The sequence below is a fragment of the Callithrix jacchus genome, chromosome 8, assembly GCF_049354715.1.
Source record: "Callithrix jacchus isolate 240 chromosome 8, calJac240_pri, whole genome shotgun sequence".
Taxonomy (NCBI): domain Eukaryota; kingdom Metazoa; phylum Chordata; class Mammalia; order Primates; family Cebidae; genus Callithrix; species Callithrix jacchus.
In genome coordinates, this window is record NC_133509.1 from 131,688,763 (window position 1) to 131,709,281 (window position 20,519).

At 34.6% G+C, this 20,519-nt stretch overlaps 1 protein-coding gene across 10 annotated transcripts in view; it reads left to right on the forward strand.

Annotated features, from left to right (window-relative positions):
- VRK1 (VRK serine/threonine kinase 1) overlaps positions 1-20,519 on the forward strand; it is an 87,425-nt gene that overhangs the window by 56,132 nt on the left and 10,774 nt on the right. For all 10 annotated transcript variants that reach the window (XM_009006526.6, XM_009006527.6, XM_002754270.6 and 7 more), the window contains 6 exons: positions 1,917-2,025; positions 2,160-2,252; positions 4,300-4,432; positions 5,245-5,365; positions 5,658-5,716; positions 9,276-9,454. In XM_009006526.6, the coding sequence (XP_009004774.1) occupies positions 1,917-2,025; positions 2,160-2,252; positions 4,300-4,432; positions 5,245-5,365; positions 5,658-5,716; positions 9,276-9,454 (694 nt within the window). The remainder of the gene's footprint in view (positions 1-1,916; positions 2,026-2,159; positions 2,253-4,299; positions 4,433-5,244; positions 5,366-5,657; positions 5,717-9,275; positions 9,455-20,519) is intronic.

Below are 20,519 nucleotides of genomic sequence, written 5' to 3' on the forward strand. Positions count from 1 at the left end.
GACCTACATAGTAGAATTTATTAATAGACCCATGTGGAATTAAGCAATTGTGTTTTAGCCCTCTTTCAGACTGTTACAGAGGTTGTGTTTTTGTTACCTGTGTATTACAAGTTAAGTATCTCTTACCTGAAATGTTGGCACCAGAAATATATTAGATTTGGGATTTCGTCAGGATTTTGTAGTATTTGCATTAATACCTACTGGTTGAGTATTCCAAATCTGAAAATGGGAAATCCGAAACGCTCCAGTGAGCATTTCCTTTGAGCATCGTGTTGGCACTAAAAAATTTTATAATTTTAGAGCATTTCTGACTTCAGATTTTCAGATTTGGGATGCTCAACCTATATTATAATTATTATACACATCACCTATTTAGTAAAAGCCAACATGTATATGTGCCCTGGTCTCATCTCTCAACCTTTCAAAATCTGTTATACAAAGGAAACCAGGAACTCAAAGTTGCCATTTTCACCTTTATTATCTTACAAGCCAGCGTACTAGAAAATCTTACATGAATGAATGTATTTTGCCGCTGACTAACTTTATAACTTTGGACAAGTCACTTCACCTCCAAAGACCTCAGTTATTTTATTTATTAAAGGATGTTTAGAAAAGATGATTTTCTAATTTCCTTCCAGTTCAAAAATGAATAGAGTTCTAAGTTTTTTTTTGTTCAGAATCTTGTCTTTTAATGTTAGTTTAACTCTTCCCTCCCTGTTGAACTTGTCACATTGCTATCATAGAAGCCTACAACATATAAATGGGGGTTTTGTATCCTCCTGACCTTTATTTAAGTATATGTAGTGCAGTGGTTAAAAGCATGATTTGTCACATACTAGAGGACAAATTACTTACAGTTTTCTTCTGCTGTAAAATGGGGCTGATAGGAGTGATCTGCCTTCTTATAGATGTGAGGTTTAAATGGCCTAATGACCTTTTAAGTACTTACAGTAGCGCTGTGCTCATAACAGGTGTTCAGTAAATGCTAGGTGTTATGGTGTTGATGATGTATAGCCTTCCTCATTGGAAGATGTCCTGATACATTCTGAGTGTGGTTTTGGTTTTTATTGATTTACTGAATGATTTAAGCAGACAAGTTAGAATCTGGAAAACTGTTGAAGATAAAAGTGATCTTCAGAGCAGAAGCTGAGCAGTGTTACTGCAAATAGGTGATGCTTTTCTGTAGATACTAAAATACAATATATGATCATTGAATCTGAGTTTTGGGTGCTGGAAGTGCCCTTAGAAAGGGCGAGTCCCTGTTTTCTCATTTTACTTCTGTGGAAATTGAGGCCCAGGGAAGTAATGTGACTTGGCCGAGGTGACATAACTGCTTTATGGCAAACCAGTTATCTTCACATTTTCCCAGGATTTTCATTTTTCCCCAGATCTAGGCTATTGAATGTTTAATGTGCAGTCCTTTTACACCATTTAAACAATTTTACTGAATCTAGCTCTTGTTAAAGCATCTCACGAGAATCTTGGTTTTTAGCAGAATGTTGTTACCTTAAAAATAGAGAGAAACAGTCACAGGAAGGAAGCTGATATCCAGAAACATTAATTAATTTTAACTATGAGAAAAATCATGGCTGTCATGTTTATTCAGCTTATTTTATTTTTACTGTGAATAAAACTTTTGGGTTCTCTGTGTGAACATTATCTTAAATTGAATAATACTCTCCTGTAATTAGCTGAGACCAGGAAGAGGCCCTCCAGGTAAAAAGCAGGACCTGAAAGCACTCTGAACTCTTGAGATTTCTAGTTGGGAGAAATTGTTGCAAATGTTTGTATTTCTTTTTTAAAAAACACTTCCTTACTAAACATTGTCTTGAAAAAAATTTCTTTGAGAGTACTCATTGCAAAGTTGGTTTTCTCGATTTGTATTTTGTTCATTGGCTTTTCATATTTGTCTTCAGTTACAGGTTTATGATAATGGATCGCTTTGGGAGTGACCTTCAGAAAATATATGAAGCGAATGCCAAAAGGTTTTCTCGGAAAACTGTCTTGCAGCTAAGCTTAAGAATTGTATGTGAGCTACGTTTTTCTTATTTTTTAAAAAATTGTTTTTAATACAGTAAAGGCTAGTTTATGTTGAAGCTTGGTCCTCTGCTGGTTGGTGTTAGGTACTGCATTAACTTATTCTGTGTGATACTTTATAGCTAGATATTCTGGAATATATTCACGAGCATGAGTATGTGCATGGAGATATCAAGGCCTCAAATCTTCTTCTGAGCTACAGGAATCCTGACCAGGTAGTTTTATAACTTTAATTTCTACTATTTAAAACATGTTGTTTGAAAATAAATATGGTTGCTTTGAACTTTTGAACCTATGTAGAAGTTTTACTTTTTGAAGTAGATGTGGTAATAATATTTCTTCTTGACACTTTGATCTAGTTAACATTCTACATTTTTGATGTGATTTGTTGGCACTTTATCAAGTTGGCTATTTTGCCCTAAATAATATTCAGAAGAAGTGCTTGTGGTACAAAATGAATTTCAAATAGCTATTTGGGGGTGGAAGCTTAAAATTATATAGTACACCAATGAATTATGTTTGCCTGTCTGCTTTGTCACTTTTTTTTATTCCTTTGTTCAAGAAATCCATCAAATGTAAGTGTTCTATTACTTGGAAAATTTGGTCTTTAACATGTTGATTATTCAAATCAATTGGTTTACAGAAATATCTTAGCTGTCTAAATTTGTATACCCTTAGTGTTTGGAATTCAAATGTGCATTTTTTTTAGCTTTTACATTCCCTTTGTAATTTTTACTTTCTAAGGAAAGGAGAAAAGCTTATAATAATATACCTTTATTTAGGTCAGTTTAGTTGGAATAGAGGGATCTATACAATTTTCCTGTATAGCTGTTTCTGTGATTTCAGTGAAATTAAGGTTTAGTTGATGTTCATACTTAATGCGTGTTCTCACTTCTTACTTGATCTTATACAAAAAGGAAGATTTGAACATTTTAAATGTGTTTGGGTGGAAATTGAGGCCCAAGGAAGTAATGTGTTTGTATTGTAATTATTTGTCAGTAGCTGTACTTCATTCTTTCTCTCAAATTTACCTTTAACTGCCTTTGCTTAGTTTTTCCTTTTTCCTTTGGCTCTCTTTTCTTTTTTTGTCATCTCATACTTGCTTCCCTTTCTCCAGTGTCAGTTATGATGGATATAAAGGAATCTAAGTTCAAAAGAAGATTACTATTCTATTAATATAGTGTGCTAGTGGAGAAATCTTAAAAAGTCGGTCATCAAATTCATCTTTGTTCTTTCTAGCCGTTTTTAGATGTTTCTAGGCTAAGAACAAACAAAATGCAGCTAAGAACCTGAACAATAAGGGTTCCATTAATTTAAATAGGCTAGACTTGTACAGTATAATAAAATACAGCTTAAATCACTTTGCAGGTGACTAAAACATGCTGCTTTTTGTTTATATGGAACTATTTTTGCAGCTCTGTTATCCTTCAGATATATACTCTAGATGGGATTGTTTTTCCAGTGTTAGATGTATGTGCTACATCTAGCCACCTATTTTCACTTCAGTTTCCTCTTGTGCCCAGATGCGTGCATTTATGACGTTAACTCAGAATTAGAGTTGTAATGTGTGGCTGTGGAATAGAAGACAGCCAAGTTTATTACTTTGTATGCTAATCAGACCCACATGTATGTGCCCATGGATAATTATGTATATAATATTAAAATTTAGTTTTAATCATGAAGTCTTGGCTTTAGAATATAGTATTTAAATATAGATAATCGCCTGATCTAAAAGTTCTTTAGATCATCATTATGATGTATGAAATATTTTTATAAAGTAAATTGAGATTTGATAATTTTTCAAGTGAAGAAACAGGAGTAGAACGTAACATGTCATGTGTCCCCATCATTAGCAGTCTTCTATTGGGTGTGCTTTTCTGTGTGCAACAAGTATTGACGGTTTACTCTGTGCTCAATTTTCCTTAGAATCTGTAAGAGAAAGTATAAAATGTATGATTTTTGTTCAAATTGAAGACACAAGATTAATTACAAGTATAACACATACTTATCTAAAAAATATATAATGTCAAGTGACTAGACTGTAGTTATGTGGTCATTTAACTTTTTTATTAAAAATAAAAAGCCTTTCAGAATTAAATATTTGCTGTTGTGTGCATTTTGGATCTCAATTGTTTGGGGTGTTACGGAATGACCTTGTAGGTGAATCCACCTTCAGATGACAGTGTTTTGTTTCTATACTTTAAAGGAGTATATGTGCAGTGATTTTGACTTTAGTTTGTCTTGATGCTTGGAAATTTATAGGTGTACTTGGTAGATTATGGCCTTGCTTATCGGTACTGCCCAGAAGGAGTTCATAAAGAATACAAAGAAGACCCCAAAAGATGTCATGATGGCACTATTGAATTCACGAGCATTGATGCACACAATGGCGTGGGTATGTCAGTAGTGCTTGAGTGAGAAATAAGCTGCTAATGTTTTCTCCCAGATTCCTATGTAGTTCTTAATTTTGCGTAAATAAATAAATAGGTAGACAAATAAGAATTGAAGAGGCTACAGTGGCATGAGGAAAGAAGGCAGAGGTGAGACTCCTACAAATGTTTTTCAGGGCCCTCTGTGTTTTTCTCTCCTGCCTTTTCCTCTCAGCCTTCAAATATAACCAAGAAGGTGGTAGGTAGTGGTGAGGTGGTTCATTCAACTGCAATGAGGATTTCTTTTGGTTTTATTTAGTTTAATTGGAATGTTAGTTTGTTTTTGTGTTTTTTCTCAAGTCTGTAAGTTTATTATGTATCTCCAGCTTTATTATAACAGCTAACTTTTATTTGTTACCTGTTAAGTTAGTTTATTTCTTCAGCAGTCATTTCTTTCTTCTGTGCTCAAAGCTGTGGAAAAACTCAAACACCCGGTTCTCTGGGCCTCTTAATAGCATATAGAAATTGTAAGAATATCTTCAAGTTTTCCAGAGGCAGTACTGAATATACCACTGTTTTATTTCTACACTGATAGTCTCCACCTGAAACCGTAAAATTGACCAATTTGGGTTTTAAAGTAAATTGTTAGTTGGAAGTAAATTGGGAGGTAAGCTATTTATACTATCCAATGTTCAGTACTTAGTTAAATGCAGTCAAAATTTTATGATGAAAAACAGACCGTTGAGTTGACTGTTTTACCTTATTATTTTATATATACTTGAAATTATACATTAAAAATTATTTCAGTCTACCTAATCTTCTTCTTTTGCATTTGTAGCCCCATCAAGACGTGGTGATTTGGAAATACTTGGTTATTGCATGATCCAATGGCTTACTGGCCATCTTCCTTGGGAGGATAATTTGAAAGATCCTAGATATGTTAGAGATTCCAAAATTAGGTAAAGGAAAACTTACGTTTTTTCGAGCAAAATTATGATAAGCCAAATATTTTTAGTCACAGTTTCTTGACAGGAAATGTAGTTTCAACTGATATTGATCCGGAAATAAGAAAGTACTTGTTAAACAGTAAGAGTCCATGGTCTTTTGTTTACTGTACTTTAGAAAAATGTCTGTAAGCATATTTAGGGTGTAGCACACTATTGCTTAATATGCGATGTATTTTCATTTAACATTAATGACATTCTGTGTCATCAAGCTGCAAACAGTGACTCATTCTTTAATTTTTAACAGATATAGAGAAAATATTGCAAGTTTGATGGACAGATGTTTTCCTGAGAAAAACAAACCAGGTAGGGAAAGACTTCTTAATAGGGGTTTTGTTTTCTGCGGATAAAAAGGCATGATACCATGGAATAGCCCTTAATGTAAGATGTTAGGTGGTTTGTTAAATGAATACTTGATCTTTTTTCAATTATTAATTATTCAGTGCTTTTAGCAAAGGAAGCAAATTTCATTCATCCACTAAGCTAGTATGTATTGAGGCTTTGTTGTGTGCCAGGGACTGGAGTTACATCAGTGAACAAAACAAATATTCCTGCCATCTTGAAGCTAACATTCTAGTTGGAGGAGTTAGATAGTAAACACATGAGCAAAATGTTTATGTTCCCCTGGTTAGTACTTTGGAAATAGAAAACAGGGAATAGAATTAGGGGATGGGGATGGGGTGGGTAGTAAAGTAGGGAGGAGGACTGTAATTTTAAGTACGGTGTCCGGGGACAACCTCACTTAGGAGGTCACATTTGAGCAGTTGTAGGAAGGAGGTGAGGGAAGGAGTGAGCTGTGTAGAAGTCTGCGGAAGAGAGTTCTAGGCAGAAGGGACACTAGTGCCCGGGGGTGCGAGGACTGTCTTTACAGGTAACCATGAGGGCTTTGGCTTTTACTTCAAGCAGGAGTGTGAGGTTTGGAGCAGAAAAGTGACATGAACGGTTTAGCCTGAGGGGAAATGTCTCTTGCTTCTGGTGTGGGGATGGACTGCTGAGAGAGCAAGGGTGGGCCTAGGCAGCAAGCAGGTTATCAGGCCACTGCAGTAACCCATGCAAGAGAAGTAGCAGCCAAAGAGTGAGAAGTGGTCAGCTTGGATGTAGTCAGACGTCTTTTTAAGCCTTTGCTCAGTTGTCTCCTTTTCAGGGAGGTCTACCCTGACCTTATGCTATTTAAAATTGCAACTTACTTCTCATGCCAATAAATGCAATATGGGTTTCTCAGAATTATCCCTTGGGCCTCATACCAATCAGTAGCCTCTCCCTCTTGTCCCAATGAGTCACTTACCTTAACTTCCAATACCAAATATTTGTGTTTAAAATGTATAGAAATGGAATAATACAGTGAATGGAATAGATAAAATCCCTGTCCTCATGAAATTAATGTTTACTTCTGTTAGTGTCCTTTTCTTTCACTCAGTTATATGTTTGTGAAATTCATCCCCATTATTGTGTGGTTTTTTTTGTTTTGTTTTTTTGAGACAGAGTTTCACTCTGTTATCCAGGCTAGAGTGCAGTGGCACAATCATGGCTCACTTCAGCCTTGACCGCCTGAGCTGAAGAGATCTTGCCACTTCAGTCTCTGAAGTAGTTGGGACTATAGGCACATGCCATCACGCCTGGCTAATTAAAAATATTTTTTTTTGTAGACATATGGTCTCACTGTGTTGTCCAGGCTAGTCTTGAATTCCTGGGCTCAAGCAGTCCTACTACCTTAGCCTCCCAAAGTGTTGGGATTGTAGGCATGAGCCATTGTGCTTCGCCCTATTATTGTATGTTTAACAGTAGTTTCTCCATTATTATTTCTGTATGGTAGTCTATTGTAGTTATATACCATTATTTATTCTGCTCTTAGGTTGTCTCCAATTTTTGGCAGTTGCAGCTTGCCAGTTACACATACAGATGTATAGTCTACCTGCAATTGATTTTTGGGTATTATTTGAGGAGGGGTCGTGTATCTTTCTTATCCTCTTATTTATATCTAGTCGACCCTTGAAAAGACCATTCTTATCCTTTCTTATCATGTTTGTCATAAATCAAATGTGGATCTGTGCATCTGTGCATCTGTTTCTGGACTCCCTTTTTTCAGTTGTTCTTTTTGCCTATTCTTGGACCACACTGTCTTAATTACTGTAGCTTTGTTTTAGGCTTGATATCTGGTAGTTCAAATTCTTTAGCACGCTTTTTTTTAACTAGACTTTGCTACTTAGCTGTTATTTGCCCTTTGCATTTCTATTTAAATTTTAAAATCACCTTGTCAAGTACACACACACTCACCCACCCCCACATTTACTGGAACCTGGGGATTAAATTGATCTGTAGACCAATTTGGGGAGCACTAACATCTTTATACTGTTGAGTTTTCCAGTCCACTTATATGGTATGTCTTTTATTAAATTTGGTCTGACTTAATTTCTCTCAACTGTGTTTTATAGTCTCCTCTAGGAAAACCTTGCCCACCTTTCATTGTATTTGTTGCAAAGTATTTGATGCTATTTTAAGTATTTTTTGAAAAGTTTATTTTCCAATTGCTTTTTACTAGTATATAGAAATAAGATAGATTTTTATATATTTACTTTGCATCTTATGACCCTGCTAAATGTATCTACTAGACTAGCAGGTTTTTGTAGATTCTGTAGGATTTTCTACATGTAGTATGATGTTGTTTGTGAATAAAGACTAGTTTACATCTTTTTTCCCACTTTTTATGCCTTATATTTCTTTTCTTATTGTACTAGTGAAAAGTACACATGACTATTCTGCTATACTGAGGTGACCTGGCAAAAGTGGACATTTTGCTCTCCAAAGGGGGAGCATTTTCAATGTTTTATCATACATGGTGATACTTGTTTTGGGTTTTTATAGATCCCCTTTATCAGATGAAGAAACTGGAAGTTGGGGATTTTTGTCTGTTTTTTTCTTGGTATATTCCAAGTATTTAGGAATAATCTGTGACATAGGAGGTGCTTAATAAATATTTGAGTTAATGAAGGGGTGTGTGTGTGTAGAACTGATCTCTTGAAAGACTGGGGTGTGAAAAGAAATGATTCAAGGGTGACTAACTCAGATTTTGGCTTGAGGAGCTAGAAGGATGAAATTCTCAGTAACTCAGACAGAGAAAACCTCAAGTTTTAGGGATAGGTCAAGAGTTTAGATGTGGGTTTGTTGGAATTTAAGGTGATATGTATATATTCAAGGACCAACATATGAAATGGTGAATATACAAGTCTGGAGGTCGGGGAAAAGGTCTGTGTGTGAGTTACTAGCTCAAAAATGGATTTTTAATGTTGAGAAGTATTGATCTTGACTAGTAGAATTTCTTTTTATGGTGTCGTTTTGTTTAAGTGTACAGTAAACCTTTATCATTCCAAAGGTGATTTTTCTCTTCTATGGGAAAGCCAGACCTTATTTCTTTCTTCTTTCTTTGACCTCTTTTTGGTGTGTTTTATTTCACCTTTACATAAAGAATATAGCTATTTGCTACAGAGCTAATGGCTTTGATGGCAAAAACATATTGGCTGTGATATTCATTGTATTTAAGAACATTTTACTTTTATAATCTTTATTCTAGATCCCTTTATATTTTTTATAGCATTAATACTATATAGTTATTTTTATGAATATTTAAATTTTAAGTTATATCTTGTTTCTCACAATTAACAGAAGTGTTTTACATTGTTTCTCAAAATACATTTTTAATTAGTTTCTGAGTTCAAAGGCATACTTTTCAATGAAGTGATTGAAAAAAGTAGGTATCTTAACAAGATGTGTGTTTCCAACTTTACTATAACCATGAATTTTTTTTTAGAGGTAAGAGAGAAATAGATTTGTTATCGAAAGTTATAAAATGATTGTGTTGTCCTTCTAGGTGAAATTGCAAAATACATGGAAACAGTGAAATTACTAGACTACACTGAAAAACCTCTTTATCAAAATTTGCGCGATATTCTTTTGCAAGGACTAAAAGCTATAGGAAGTAAGGATGATGGCAAATTGGACCTCAGTGTTGTGGAGAATGGAGGTTTGAAAGCAAAAACAGTAACAAAGGTGAATTTTGTTATTAAATTATTCTTTGGTCTTGTGTTTATAATTGCAATGAATACTAACTTTAAGAAAGTATAGCAATTTTTCAGTGAAGAAAAATAACATTGCATGGCAATTAAGGCAAACACTTTTTATAATACAGAACAATGTGTAGAGGTTTATAGAAAAATACATATTTTTTATGTTTGGTAGCAAGTTTTAAACTCCTGAAATGATTTTAACTTGGAATATGTATATCTGACTGAGAAATTTTGATGAGACACTGAATTCTTAATTTATATTCTCTTTTCTCCCACGTCACCCCTTAGGGTTCATCTTGTTTCAGGTTGTTCCTTATTCGTGGATATGGTCAAAGTGTTTACTAGTTGAAAACGGGCATTTGAAAATTTCCTTGTTTGTTGGTGTGGTGTGTTTTACCATTTGAACATTATTTTGCTCTGTGCAGAAATATTATGTAAAGCTGTATACCAGCAGTTAAGGGGATTAATTGTTTGGAGAGAAATGTTAAATAATGAACTTCATGGTAGAAGTATTATAAAGCATGTAAAGAACTGGCATCACTTTAGATTTTACAGGTATGCAATAACTGATTTGCTAGTGCTTGTTTTTGATAATTATTTATAAACTTACTGATTTCCTTTATGATCTAAATTATTAATAAAATGTGTTAGCTATTATATGAGGAAGAAAAGCAACTTTTTAGAAGAAAAAATTTTGTTTTACATTATTAACCATTTTTATTGTCATTAACTTTGTAAATTCTAATAGATTTCTTTGGAAATCTCATATTCCAAACTGAGAAAAAGGATGAAAACAAATTTTTCTTTTTAAAATCAGAAGCAGCATATTTAAAATTGTTTATCTTTTCAATTAACAAAGGTGATAGGAATTTCAATATTGGACCAAGAATTTGACTTTCTTTGGCAAATAACAGGTCTCTGTAATTACTTTCATCAAAAAATCTGAAATTATATACATGCATCCACATATACCTCCTTTTCTTGGACAAGTTTTGTCTTAATTCCATCTGCTCCAGTTTTGTGGTGAACAAGTGTGCTGAAAGCTGTACCATGTTTGAAATGAACAGGGTAAAATGGAAGCCTGAGTGGAATTTTTTAGTAAGGTATTAGAGTAAACTTACTCTTTGTGTACATGCATAAACAAACAGCATGGCTTGGCTCAGGATAGATTTCTCTGCATTATTTATAGCTAGCTTGTATAGTGTTTTTCTCTAAAATTTTGTTGATTGAGAAGTAAAGATGTCTTCTTCTATATGAGAACTTGTCTAGGGCAGCCACCTCCCAGCTCTCAGCCCTCCACCTCTCTGCCCCCGCCCCCGCCTTCCTTTGCAAATCCCTGTTGTTTGGACCTACATGCTGGAGAAAATTTAGTTTCTGCAGGTTGGCTGACTTTACAGCTGAGTAGGTCAGTCTGCTGCAGAGCTAACATCTGTGGCCTTATAATTCTCTTGTGTCCTTGGATAGTTCAGAAGGCTGGAAATTTTCTGTTGGATCATCCCCTACACGTATAAAGCTTCTTTTAGGGGAAAAAATGAATACGAAGTTGAACAAGTTGTACTATTAGGAGGTTTACTTCATTAGTTTACTGCTTTTTGTAAACTCACTGCTGACATAGGGTTATTCTTTGTATTAAAAAGAAAGTAACTAAAAGTTAAGGTAAGGGTAGGTAACATCATAAAGCTGCTTGACAGCCATGTCACTGAAGTGAGTCATTAATTTTGTTGGCGTTTTTGTTTGTTTGTAAAGTGAAAGAATTGGACCAGACCAGTTTCTTTTTAAGCCTTTCTTTTAAACTGCAGAACATTTTCTTCAAATAAATCGTAAATGCTCTCACTGAAACCAGATAAAAGCAGAGCTCTGCTGGATGGGAAGTTAACTTAGAGGGGTCGCTACAAGGAAAAGCTTTCTCCTTTGAGAAACTAGCTTGCTGTCTCTTTTTCAGCAAGATCTATAACCCAGATGTCTCTTTTTGTTCTGGATGTCAGGAGGCTCAAAACTAAGTATGATGCTTAGTTCTAGAAACTTTGTTAAATTTTTATAATTAGTACGTTTTTTCCCTCTCTTTTTCTTTGTCATAATTTTTCAAAGTGTAAATTATATTTTCTTTGTTTATATCAGAGTCAGATCTGTTTTGGAAAGAAGTAGGTTTAATCAGTTTAACATTCAACAATTATGTAAAAGGTTCCTAAGAGATTTTCTTTTTGGTAAAAACCTACAGGAATTGATCAACAATGGAATGAAGCAAGGTTTCTTGTCTATTTTTTTGCAGCCGTGCTTGATTATGGTGCAGTATATTTAGAAACGAGTGAAACATGAATTTTCCCACTTGGAAATCTTAAATGTTTTCTGCTTAATAATCAAGGAGTTTTATTTAAAGCATAGAATTTTGGGATGGTGTAAGGCTGAAGAAGAAGAAAGAGATCAAGTATAAATCTGCTCTTAAAAAGTACAAAGCCAAATATTTTTCTTGTTGATTAGAACTAAACACTTCCAGTTTTTAGAATCTGGCAGTACAGTGCAACAGTTACTGGATTCAGTGTATACTCATAAATTAACATTGAACAATTATGTAAAAGGTCTAATTTACCTACCTGATGTAGGCTAGGTCTCTGGGGCTACGAAGATCAATGACATGTAGTCCCATCCTTAAAGAATTCCTTCCTGTTCCATCTGGGTTAAGAACAGCTTAATTTACTGGAAAGAGCTCAGCAAGTTAAAAGGACATTAACACCTCCATTAACTATTTTCTTTTAGGGTTTTAAGTTGCCTGCCTAAATTAACAAAAAAGTTGTTGTTTGGAATCTCATCCCTGGAAAGTCCTTGAGTAGGTCTAGATCATGGCCTTGCAATTTGTATTTTATTTTTTTTTCAGACAGTCTATATTGTTACTCCAAATGAATTATTTGCACATACCTTTCTTTCCTTCTCCTCTATTTTACCTCCTAATTTTTAAATTTTGTTTTTCTGGCTGCATTATGCTAATTGGCCTTTCTAGACTTTCCCCGAAAAAATCATTAACCGTTGTTAAATAAACCCTTACTGGCACTCAGCCTGGAATAGGGTACAAAGAGTTGAATAAGAGCAAAGCCCTTCCATTGCAAATCAGTAGCCTGCAGCTGCTCTGGTGGACGGCTTTCTTCCTTTCTTCCTCAGGGGATTATACCTTATACAGTCTTTATACCATGTAGCCTGTTGTTTCAGTCGGGTTGCCCTGAATGTTTGCTCTAGATTTTGGGAAAAATCTATCTGGCTATTTTAGCCTGATACTGTAATAAAGGTAAACTGTATTTTAATTATATAAATTCAGATTGTTGAAGTTGATACATCTCTGTTTTCTAATGGTTTGAGCATAGTACTGTAGTTAAGTAGAGTCAGCATTTCCTAGCAGTTTTTTTCTTTAGGTCTGTTATTGATTTTTTTATTTTGAACTTCTTATTTGGCTGAATTTTGTCAAGTGGCCTTTCCCCCCCTAAATTATTAAGTGAAATTGTTACATATATATAGAAAAGTGCAAGAATAAGGACACTTTTATAAAATACTCATTTAAACATCATTCAGATCAAGATATGGATCATTGCCAGAATTAGTTTTGCCAGTTTTGGTGAAATTTATAGTAATGGTATATATTATGTACTCTTTTGTTTCTTTCATTTAGTTGTATCTCTGAATTTCCATGCTGTTGCATGTAACAAAAATTTGTTGTTTTTCATTGCTGTATAGTATTCCATATGACTATCCCATAATTTATTGACAGACGTTCATATTGTTCCAATTTTTGGTAGTTGCGATAATGCTGTTAACATTATTTTAATTTTTGGGGGAACAAACATTTATTTCAGGTTGCTTCTGTACATAGTGGGGTTGCTGCAGCATAGGGCTTATTTATGTTCAGGTTTTGTAGATACTGCCGGTCAGTTTTCTAAAGCTGCTATCACAGTTTACATTTCTATCAGTAGCATAGGGGAGATCCAGTGGTTACTGACACTAGCTACTGCATTATATTTATTTTCACCTATTTTGGTGGATGTGCACTGGTTTGTTTATGGTTTTAATTTAATCTCCTTGAAAAATACTGATTTGCAACCTTTTTGTATGCCTGCCAGCCTTGATAATCGTTTTTTTTTTTTTTTGATGAAGTACATTTTAAATCTTTTGCCCATTAAAAAAAAAAATTGGGACTGTCAACTTTCTTTTGATTTGCCAGAGTTGAATACTTTATATGTATACAGTGTATGTGTTGCACATAGCATCTTCCAGTTGGTGTTTAATCTTTGCACTCTTAATATGGTGTCTTTTGATAAATAGAAACTCTTCATTTTAATGAAGCTCAGTTTATCTGTCTTTTTGTTTGTGGTTAATGCTTTTTATATTCTTTTTGGGAATATTTTGTCTACTTTAAGATCCTGAAGATATTATGTTATTTTGCAGAAATTTTATCCATCACATTTAGGTCTACAGTTTAACAGAAATTGATTTTGTGCATGGTTTGAGTCAATATTTGTTTTCCCTCTTTTGGTTATCTAGTTGATCTAAACCATTTGTTGAAAAGACGGTCCTGTCCTTACAGCATGACAGTGGGCTCTCAGGTAACCATGTGTGTTTGAGTGTCTTTCTGGATACCTATTCTGAACCATTGGCCTGCTTGTCTGTCTCTGTGCCAGTGCCACACTATTTGAACTATTGGCTTCATAATGATATCTGCTGCATACGTTCTCCAGGTTCCTAGTTCTTTAACATTGTCTTTGCTATTCTTGGGTCTTTGAATTTACATATAAATTTTAGAATTGGCTTATTAGTTTCCACAAAAATACTTTTGGGATTTTGACCGAAATTGCATTTACCCTATGGAGCAATTGGTAAAGAACTGACGTCTTCTCTTTCATAGATGTAGTAGGCCCCTATAATTATTTAGATGTTCTTCCATTTGTCTCAGTTGTGTTTGTAGTTTTCTGTCTGTAGAGATAATACACAACATCTATGTCTGTTTTCTTCTAACTGCTTCATTCTTACTCTATTTTTTTTTTGATTACTTGTGATTATACAGTCTTTATGTCATTTGGTTGTCAGCTCTATTTGCTCTGTTTTTTGCTTTCTAATACATATAAGTTCTACAATGATTGTTGTTTTGTTTAGCTATTCAGTTTCCTTGTTATCCTTTTGTCTTTTAAAAAATCGTTTCCTTTACTTTAAAAAAAGTAAGTATCTTTAAATCTATTTTTTTAAAGCCTCTGATACATTTTATAAAATTTTCTTCCTTGGGAGAGGAATGTTTTCTTTCAGAGGTGGAGTCTTCAGCTATCTTTTGCATGTTGTGAGCTTCTCTTTCAGTTTTTCTTGTCTCCTGGTATTCTTTGTTGGCATGCTTATTCTGTCTTATTCATATTGGATAAGGATAGCTTTATGTGAATTTACTAGATTATTGGATTCCTGAATCTTCGACTTTCCCGTCTTTGAGAATATTATTCTTCATAGTTTGGATTTTAGGGCTCGATATATATGTTGTCAATTCGTTTTCTTTGCCTACAGGTACATATTTAGGGGTGGATCTGGTGAGCCATAGGCCAAATTATCAGTCGTTTTCCAGTATTTGCTTCTGTTCTCTGCCTACAACCAGAAGCAAAAATGGGAGTTTATTAATTTGGATTGTTCTTAGTTAATCCACAGTGAGAGAAAGACTACATTGGTAATCTCTTCTCCATGGCTTTAGTTCTTTATGTGTTTCTTATTTATGTTCTCTTTTCTCACCAGTTCTGGCAATTCCCTGTTTACTGTTGAAGATAATGATTTTGATTATTCTGCCCTCTTTCTCCAGGTTTCTTCCCAGCCAGGGAAGAAACAAAATTACAGGTCCTGCTTTTCAGGAGTCACTGTGAGCGTACGGAGAGTTTCCTCTTTTCGAGGGGCTTTTTAAGCCTTTCCTCCCCTGGGCTGCCTGACTTATATCTTCTCAATTGGGGGCTAACTGGTGAAAAATTTCAGAACGGTGTTTGCTCACATTCTTGGAGTGTCTACAAACTTCATGGTCATCACTTTTCAAAGGTTATGCTGTGAAGCTTGCTACTTCTGTTTGCTGTGGAAATGTTTCTTAATTGTTATTTTGGGTTCATTACTTAAGATTTTAGGTGGAGGGGGGTTGTAAAATCTTAACCTCCAAAATGTCTCTACTCTTTTTTTTTTTTTTTAACACATTTAAATTTGTTTATGTGTGTGAACATTTAATTAGAATTTTATATCCTTTTCTCACAAGAGTAAACAGAGCTTGTTTTTACTTTTACCCTCTGAGCTCTCCACAAACCATCTCTCATACTACAATCGTCTGGAATTTTTAGTTCAATTTTCTGGTGTCATTTGTACACTATATATTATTATTTAGAGTTTATTATGAGTTTAACATATTTTGTGTTTTGTTTGTTTTTTATCCATGTCCTTTCTCTTGGCTTTATTTTTTAGAGTATATGCTCAATTTTTTTTTTAAAGAAAGCTTCTGAATGGTAAACTTGTAAATTGTAGGAAGTCCAAAAATGTCTGTATTTTTTCCCTAGTTGAAAACTAATGTGGCTGTGTAGTTTTTAATCGAAGACATTGCTTTGTTGTCTTCTGACATCTAATTCTCCTGATTTTTGTTGTTTATTAGATTTCTGTTTTTTCACTCTTGCTTTGAAGCTTCTTGCTTTTCTCTCCGTCCTGGCATTCTGCAGGTACCTGTGCACAAGTGTGTGTGTTCTGGTTTGTTTTTACACTTCATTCATCTTTCTTGGTACTTGGTGGACCTTTTTTGTCTAAAGGCCTAATGCCTGTCTTAAACGCTTGAAAAATTTATTTTCTGTGTATGTTAGCATTTCCTTTCCTTTCCTTCTGTGTTCTGTGCCTCCAGAACTCCTACCACATGAATCTGGGAACTCTGGAAGCTAGCTACTTTTCTCCGCGTCTGCCAGCTCTTCAACCACATATTTTCCTGTCCTTAACGCTGTTCTGTATCGCTCACTTGTTTCATCTGTTTTGCTTTTTAGTCATATTTCAATGGTACTAGTTATTTTTTTTTAACATGCCTGCATATTCTTGTTTTATTGGTAAGATGGCCTCTTAAATCCTTTGAGAATAGTACTTATGAGACTTTTCTATATTAACTGTTTTGGCATAGGGATTAATTGTTCTTTTTGAGTTTAATGCCTTTTGTTTTGGTTTTGTGGTTCTGTGATATTGCTTAGATTTTTTTTCCAATGTTTGTTATCTAGTCCTTTTCTTCTTGTTTGACTAATTTTAATAGGGTATACCTCAGTCTAAATTGGAATGCCTGTTTTCCTGTTAGTTTAATAGAATTTTTATTACAGACATCTACTTCTAGTGATTTCAGAAATGAGTGAAATTTGTGGCCAGATAGCTTGTTTTTTGGATGCCAGGACTCCCTGCTTCTCTAGTTTCTTTTCCTGGTCTGGGTGCTTTAACACACAAGTACCTCAGATCATTTTAATGGAGGTGCTTGTGTAGCTGTGGGTGGTGTCCTTGGTTGCATATTATATTAGATTCACCTGGGAGCTTTTAAGTATCCCACTATCTGGGCTGCACCCCAGACCGAGTAAATCAAAAGCTCTAAGGTTGGGACCGTTAAAGTTTTTAAAAAACTTCCTAGGTGATTTCATTGTGCAGACATAGTTAAGAACCACTGCATATCAAAATGTGAGTATCTGAATTATAGCTTCCATGCAGAATGCAGCCCTTTTGCAAATAGGCATAGCAAATATTGGGCATTTTAGACTTTACATTGTAGCATTTATCAGCCTCATGACCAGCTTTTGCATGTGGGCAGTGATGCACAGATACTATATTTTGACCTTTGTGTATATAAGTACCTTACCGTAAGGGATACAGAAGTTTGGTATTATATAAATGTCTTGAATGGTGCCCAGCAGAATTTCTTAAAGTAATGAAAGGACATGCTTGTAAGAAGTACTCAAAATTAAGATCTCGAAGGATACTATTAGATTTATTTTTCTGATATAATGGTCAGTTCTTAGGAAATGTTAAACAGTTATGTGCATTTATCCTTTTTTTTGAGACAGGGTTTCACTCTTGTTGCCCAGGCAGGAGTGCAGTGGCATGATCTTGGCTCACCACAATCCCTCTGCCTCCCGGGTTCAAGGGATTCTCCTGCCTCAGCCTCGCAAATGGCTGGGATTACAGGCTCCCGCCATTACACCTGGCTAATTTTGTGTTTTTAGTAGAGAGACAGAGTTTCTCCATGTTGGTCAGGCTGGTCTCAAACTCCTGACTGCAGGTGATCTGCCTGCCTTGGCCTCCCAAAGTTCTGGGATTACAGGCGTGAGCCACCATGCCCTGCCTCTGTGCATTTCTTTTTAATAATGGATGAATTTTTTTTTTTTAAAAAGTTCCCATCTTTCTAGTTTCTTGATGACAAGAAAATAACATGGAATTTGAACCGTCTAATAAACTAACATCTCACATCTTTAAAAGTTCAGTTTATGGAATAGAGTATTAGGCACATGTGAATGAAGACTGGGTTATATGTTACTTATTGAGTATATGTTAAAATTATTTTGAATAGTAAATGACTATGAGTTGGTAAAAGTTGACTTTGCAGTGCAAGACAAGATGTTAATTACTGTGAGATAAAGACTAAACTATAGCTCCGTCTTGTTAAGACAGAATATAAAAATTTTTTTAAATAAGTAAAATGTAGCTCCATAACTTTCATTAAGAATATATAAGTCAAATTAATGAGTTTGTAGTTACCCTTTTTAAAACCTTAAGCTATTAATTGATACTAAAGGATAATAGATACTTGACATAAAACAGAGGACTCCTGACCACCAGAGAATTCTGTGTCTGCTATTTTCTGCCTGTGTGTTTAGGAATCAGGTGTTTTGTGGACGTAAGTTTATTGAGGGAAGATCAGGTAGTTTGTTTTTAATAGTAACTCTAATGTAGGCCAGTTTGTTTGGTAATAAACTTGTTCATGTGTTGCTTGAAATCAGTTAACTCCCCACTAGTATATACGTAGGTTTTTGTTTTCATTGATGTATTTATAAAGATTAGCCTCCTTAGTTTATAGTATTTTATTAAATAACTTTCAAAATCTTACATTTTTAATTCTTGTGAATTCCTCAGAAGACTTGATTGTACTCAGTACAGGTAATAGGATATTGACCTTTTAAACTTTAAGTTATCACTGAGCATTTTTATGTAGTATTCTGTGTTCTTTCAAGACTTTTAAATTATTTTTGCAGCATGTCTGTGAAATTTGTTCATGAGCAATGGGACTAAAACTCAGAAGAGGTTAGGTGACTTGTTCAGGGCCATGCAATTATTATTATTATTATGCATTTATATAGCATTTTTTCTTAGAAAAGTTCAAGGCATCCTAGTGATTTTAGGCATAAAAATGTTAAAAGCATGACTAGCCACTCATTTGCCTTTTCCTATAAATTATATTTGAAACATCTTAACTTTGCCAAAAGTTTTCCACCTTAATGATGCACATCATGGAACCCTCAGAGGAAAACATGAGTGAAGAGGTGTCACACTGACTTCAATCTAGAATAGAATAAATACACTGACATATTAGTCTTCTAGACCTTAGTTCATCGAATCTCTGGAAACAGCTTTCATCTTGTTAAGTGACTATAGGTTTGATCATATTAAAGTTTCATGATCTTCTTGTAATATGAATGATGTTAGAATCGTGAAAAGCCGTTGCTGCCAACAAGTTGGAAATTGAATTTACTGCTTTCAAAAGTGTCATTGGGAGATCATTCTAGGTTGTGCTTGCCATTATTGATGCAAGTTCTTAAGCATGTAGTACTCCTATAGATCATGTAATCAAGGATTAGCTTGTTTCTTAGCTCATCTGCTTGTCAGCTGAGTGTTTTCTAGGAGAATGGATGACAGTAGAGCTCGAAAGCAGCTTTCACTAGTTCCTTAGCAAGCCAAGCTCAGGGGACATACATGTGCTCTAAAATAAGAGAACAGACAAATTATGCCGACTTTGTGAAGCAGTGCTTTTGCTGAAAAAGAAAATGATGTATTTCTCATGGAGTGGTCAACCATAATAGCCAGCCAGATAGCTTTTTCCCCTGTTTGTTTATTCTGAAAAAGTCTACCATTGTTTCAGTATTTTTTGGCACATTTATATATATTACCTGTAATTTTTAGTACACAATTTTCGGATAGTTACAGTAAATTCTTAATTTTTCATGGTGTTGTAGGGTGGGATAGCTTGAACTAGTGAAGAACATAGATATTCCAAACTTCATTTGCCATATATTTAATCATTTTCTTTTGCTAAACTCATTCCTTCAGACCTGTTAATAATTAGCAAAATTGCTTGAGTTGTGCTTATCTCCAGAGTAGATAACTAAAAACGTTGACAGGAGGGAGATCTAAATTTAAGCAAGTAGACAACAACAACATCAAGGGTAGACTGTGAGGTGATGTGTGTGTTACATTTACATATGGATTGATACTTCACAGAATGAATTTCCATGGTACTGGGATTACACTGGGCATCTATGTAAGAATGCTCATTTATGGAACCCTAAAAGGATTTCTTATGGTGTTTACATCAAAACAGATAGTTGGCAGAAATTAAATGTGTATGTTTAATGTTTTTATAAAAGATAAAATTTCTCTTGAACTATTTTATAGTGTCTGTTTTTCAGCTTGAACATGACAGTGCCAGGTACACAGTAGATGCTTAGTAAGTATATGGTGGTGATCTTCACCTCTAACCTCTGTTCAAATGGAGATCAGTGTTGTTGTGGAAGAAAATTGCAATATTCATTATTTTTATTATGGTCTTCATCACTGAAAGTCACTGAAAATAGTAAATGCTAGCAGATTTTTTTGTTGTTTTGAGACGGAGTCTCACTCTGTTACCCAGGCTGGAGTGCATTGGTACGATCTTGTCTCACTGCAACCTCCACTTTCTGGGTTCAAGCATTTCTGCTGGGGTGATGGGTGCATGCCACTATACCCGGCTAATTTTTGTATTTTTAGTAGAGATGGTGTTTCGCTATGTTGGCTAAGCTGGT